Source organism: Gracilinanus agilis, unplaced genomic scaffold, assembly GCF_016433145.1.
Source record: "Gracilinanus agilis isolate LMUSP501 unplaced genomic scaffold, AgileGrace unplaced_scaffold33678, whole genome shotgun sequence".
NCBI classification, from domain to species: domain Eukaryota; kingdom Metazoa; phylum Chordata; class Mammalia; order Didelphimorphia; family Didelphidae; genus Gracilinanus; species Gracilinanus agilis.
The window spans coordinates 1,352-6,837 of record NW_025366554.1 but is presented as its reverse complement, the minus strand read 5'-3'; the positions used below and the strand labels follow the sequence as shown (position 1 = coordinate 6,837).

The following is a 5,486-nucleotide window of genomic DNA, read 5'->3' as shown; positions in this document are numbered from 1 at the left end:
TGATACTTCGACTTGAGCAGGAATTTTATTTTCTGAAAATGCCCGGGCTTTAAAGCATTCACCACAGCCTCACTTCTGACTTGCAGGTGTTTGTGGCTCAGCTGTAGCAAGTGTGAGGTTTCCATTCTTTAAATACCAAACTTGACACATTTCTTTCCCACAGATATACTCTGGGGCTGTCTAGAATACATGTAGCTTCAGAGAGGGGAAGGAGGCTCTCTAGGGATTGTCACATAGCTCTTTGCTCTCCATTTATTTTCTCTTCTTTTTATTATTTCACTACAGAAACTGAAAAGGCAATCTACCAAGTATAAGATGGATAAAACATACCCTACAACTGTGGCTGAGAGGCCAGAAAACATCAAGAAAAACAGATACAAGGATATCTTGCCCTGTAAGTCTAGGATATTTTGATTTCTCCTTACAAATTTGTTTGTGGGGGGCAGTGAGGTGGTTTAATGGATTAAGTGTCAGGCCTAGAGATGGGAGGTCCTGGTTCAAATCTGGCCTCAGACACTTCCTAGCTGGGTGACCCTGGGCAAGTCACAACTCTCATTGCCTTAGTTCTTATGTTCTCCTGCTTTGGAACCAATTCACAATATTGATTCTAAAACATGAACCTTTGAATCCTTATTTTCTGATATCTTACCCACAATCTCACAATTGCATATACTTCTGTTTATTCAAGTTGTCTCTCCCTTTGAAATGCAAGCTCCCTGAGGGCAGGTTTGATTTCAGTTTGGGTTTGGAAAAAAATGTTTGTCTTCCTAAATTCACTCACAGACTGTTTTTCCCATGCCTTTTCCTACACATTATATCCACAGTTCTCTAATTTTGTAAAATAACTATGACTCTTGGCTTTTGTATAAATTGAGATTTTGAACCTTGGACTTCATTCCCCAGAAGTCCCTTAGTATTTCCCCAGATTTCCTTTAATCTCTCCTGCACCTCCACGTTTGCATGGTCACCTTATTGATTTATAAATTATGTAGCTCCTCCCTCTTTTTTTGCTCTTCTTCATGAGCAAGGCTGAAGTTAGTTTAGCATCTTTTCACTCTAGTTTTTTTTGTGTTAGTTTATTATTAATAAAACTTAATAAAATATAATACTTAGTTATTGAAACATTTTCATCTTTACACTTTTATCATATTCACTTAGAAGAAAACAATCTATTCCTTCAGTCAGCAAATATTTGCTAATCAACATATATTTTTCAAAATAGATTTTTAATTTTTTTTTTACATTGCCCAGATTTCTTCCTGTATTTCAATCCTTGTGGTAAGGCCTCTGTGTAATTAGAATCTGTTACCTAAAAACTACAATTCCCAGAACCCATTCTTCTCACCTTATGTGCAAACGTAGGGAGGATATAAATTTGATGTACCCCCCCCCCCTCGCTCTTTTGTCTTCCTGTCTTGGCTTTGGTGGAGCTGTCTTTTTAAATAGGCAAGGAGAACTTAGTCATGTGGTCTTAATTTTGTTAAATAATTAGGTTTTTTTTACTTCCGTTTCCTTTTTATTCCTTCTACTTTAAGTGATTATTAATAAACTTCATAAAAATATAATTCTTGGAGTGTTGGGAATTAATTTAAGGCCTACACTTCTCATAAGATCTCCCTTATAACAAAGAGTGTTTTAAAAGAAAAAGAGAGAGAAAAAAATCAGCCAAATTGAAAAAAAAAATCTAACATACACAATGTTCTACAATGGTGTGTCCCCTTCCCCCCAAACATGACAAGGGGGGAGGAAGAGATGTATTTCCTTACCTTCTTTGGGACCAAGCTCAAAAAGCATTTATTAAACCCTTACTATTTGCTAGGTGCTATGGTAAATGCTAGAGATAGAAAGGCAAAAACTCAAACTAACCCTGCCCTCCGGGAGCTTTCTTTTCAAAGGTTGCAAGTTGAATATATATGTATATTTAGATATAGCTGTGAGATTGTGGGCAAGGTATCAGAAAATAAGTGCTCAAAGGATCATGAATCAGAGTTTAATACGTACAAGCATGCAAGAGTATCTTCCCAGCCCTGTAGTGCCACAGGTATATGACGGAGTCTCTGACATACAGAGGATGCATGTCAGAAATTTTTCCTTTTTGACTTCTTGTACAAATTTAGCCTGGCCAAAAAAAAAATGATAAATATAATGGAAGCTGAGAAGAATATGGCCCAGGCAGTGATTTGAGCTGAATAAGAAAGATCTCCCTTTCCAACCTAATAGATCACTTCATAAGGAAGTGAAGAGTAAGCAAGACAATATAATGGCATCTAGTTATTTAAAAAAAGAAGAAAAAGAAAAAAATGAGTTCTGAGAAGACAAACTGAAGACCCTTAAAAGGCATTTCTAGAGAAATGAGTATATTCACTATGAGCAAGCCGAGGCCTTGGCTGCTGAAATAGGCTTGACTCCTATTCAGATTAGGTACTGGTTTGGTAACCAAAGAGCAAAAAAGAAAAAATGTAAGGGATGGCTCATAGGAAGAAGAAACAATCAAGCAGACTGAGTCCTAGAAACAAATCCATTCTCATTCAAGTGACTGGAGTTCCCATGCTTGTCCTAATCCTTCATCCTCAGGTCCCTTCCAATCAAATCCACTGGAAATTAAAATTTGTAATGGAAATGGATATTTATAACACGGTTAACAACTTCTATCAACCTTTAAAGATCTATTTTTCTCTCCCAATTTCCCATTATTACAGTGTAGCAGGACTGAATTTTTGAGCATGCTCAGTTCTACTCAATATGAGATCTGTGTCTTAAAGAAATGTCATCTGGCTCAATGTAACTAGAGGAGATATATTTTACACGCAGATATTTGTCAATTTTTAAATATATTGGGAGAATAAAAAGAAATAATTTTGGGGGGAAAAGACAGAGGTAGAGAGTCTGAATCTCTGGGTCTCTGCCCTTATATGACTGATTATTTTGCTTGACAGATTCTTAAGAACTGATTGGGGCAAAAACCTTAGGGATTCTTGTATTATCTGCAGTTTGGGGGGGTCCCCCTTTATTGACCACAAGGGCATTGAGATTAGGAAAGATTGCTAACCTTGCATTCCTGAATTTGATGAAGTTTGCTAAGATGATTACAATCCAGTCGTTGGCTAAATGAAATTGATGAAACCAATATTCAGTACATAGGAACTTCTTGGAACATGAGAAGATTAATCACTGGTCAAACATGGGGTCACTTCTATCAGCCAATAAGCTAGTCCATACAGTAGCATATGACAAACACAAAATGAATACAAGACAGTATACCAGCAGGTTGGGGGATCAGGAAAGGCTTCATGTAGAAGGGAGTGCTTGAGTTGTGAAGGAAACAAGGAGTTCCTTGAGATGGGGGTGAAATAGGAATACATTCCAAGGGGGCAGCTGGGTAGCTCAGTGGATTGAGAGCCAGGCCTAGAGACGGGAGGTCCTAGGTTCAAATCTGGCCTCAGACACTTCCTAGCTGTGTGACCTCGGGCAAGTCACTTGACCGCTATTGCCTACCCTTACCACTCTTCCACCAAGGAACTAATACACAGAAGTTAAGGGTTTAAAAATATATAAAAAAAAAAAAAAAAAAAAAAAAGGAATACATTCCAGGTACAAAAACACAAAGCCCAATTCCTGGGCCAAGAGAGCCTGGGTGCATGCTCTCTCCCTCTTCCACCAAGCATCCCCCTAGCTCTGGACCCACTTCTGAAGAGAGGGCTCAGTCTTGGAGGAGCTTAGTGTCTAAAGAGAGGGGTCAGGATATTTTTCTCTCAAATTCACTCTTTTTTCACTTTTACCCTGGAGCTCTCAAAGATTAGGTTGGGCTTGTATATAGCAAGCTAAGTGGTTATTCTGGAGAGAGCATTGGGCCTGGAGTCAGGAAGATCTGAGTTTAAATCTAGCCTCAGATACTTAGTAATTGTGTGATCTTGGGCAAATCACTTAACCTCAGTTTTTTCAACTGGACATGAATAGGCCTTATCTCCCAGGATGGTTGGGAAGCTCAAAGGAGAAATCTGTAAAACACTTAGCCTGGCACATAGTAGGTGCTCTCTAAATCTTAGTTGTTATTATTATTATTATTATTATTATTATTATTATTATTATTAAAGAGTTTTACAAACTGTAAAACACTGCATTAGGGCCAGCTAGATGATGCCATATATAGAGTGCCAGAGCCTGTAGTCAGGAAGACTCATCATACTGAGTTCAAATTTGGCTTCAGACACTTACTAGCTGTGTGACCCTGGGCGAGTCATTTAATCCTGTTTGCCTCAGTTTCTTCATCTGTAAAATAAGCTGGAGAAGGAAATGGAAAACCACTCCAGTATCTTTCCCAAGAAAACCCCAAAAAGGAGTTACAAAGAGTCAGACATGACTGAAACCAACTGAACAACATTAATATTGTGTCACCAAAAAGAAACAGAATGGCACTCAATGTGGCAAGGTAAATCAGGCATAGCTTTAATTTTTTCCTCCAAAAAAGAAATGCTAATTACAAGTGTCCAAATGATAAAAACTTAGACGAGCAGCAATAACTTACAGCCACTATCATACTCTCCCAGAAGTCTGATACTTACAACTCCTAATAAATCCATAATAGGATGACTTTGGTTTGAATACTCTTTAATTCTGCTGTACCTTCTTTCTCTTACAGTTGATCATAGTAGGGTAAAGCTATCCCTGATAACGTCTGATGAGGATTCCCATTACATCAATGCCAACTTCATCAAGGTGCTGTAATAAGAAAGTGTTCTATATTTCTATGGAGAGGAGGCACCAAAGAGAGGGGAGGGGGCTAGGGATGACTCTTGGGAGCAAATGGTGCATTTATACTTTGCAATCTGGGTTTCGTTTTAGGGTGTATATGGTCCCAAGGCATACATCGCCACTCAGGGGCCTCTGGCTACCACTCTTCTGGACTTCTGGAGAATGATATGGGAATACAGTGTTCTGGTAGGTTCTAATGCATCTTCCTGTGGCTCCCTACTTTCTTATAGTTGGAAATGGAGTTGGGAGCAACTGTGATTTCCTATCAGTTAATAATTTTTGGCCCTAGGGCTGTAGTGTGCTACATGCGACAGGCATTCAAGTCTCTGTATTTCTCATCCTCATAGATCATTGTTATGGCATGCATGGAGTTTGAAATGGGAAAGGTAAGAACTTTTGCTTGGGAAAGTCCTCTTCATCTAGAGGGTGAGAACCTGGAGGGAAGGGGGAAAACTGAAGGTGAAACCACAGTAGACATCTTACAGAAGATTAAGGTCTGATATTATGCATTATGCTTAGTGAGCACATTTATCCTTTAGCTTAGTGCTCCATCTGGGAATTTTAAGTGATCCCTTCGTGTACTACAAATTAAGCCAGTGAATCTCAGAGCTCCTTCCTACCTGAAGATCTAAAATGAAGGGAGACTTGATTGTTAGAAATATTTTCATTTTGTTAAGTGAAAATCTGCCTACCAACCACCCTTCTGAAGCTAAGTAGAACAAGTCTAATGCCCC

General features: G+C 38.7%; 1 protein-coding gene across 1 annotated transcript; it reads left to right on the top strand.

The window, feature by feature from the left end:
- Positions 1 to 285: 285 nt before the first annotated feature.
- LOC123254836 (tyrosine-protein phosphatase non-receptor type 22-like) lies at positions 286 to 5,138 on the top strand (the record flags this gene model as incomplete). Its single annotated transcript, XM_044683753.1, has 4 exons — positions 286 to 394; positions 4,640 to 4,716; positions 4,843 to 4,938; positions 5,100 to 5,138. Coding segments are annotated over 4 exons (321 nt in total), but the record flags the coding sequence as incomplete, so codon positions are not given.
- Between the last annotated feature and the right edge of the window lie 348 nt (positions 5,139 to 5,486).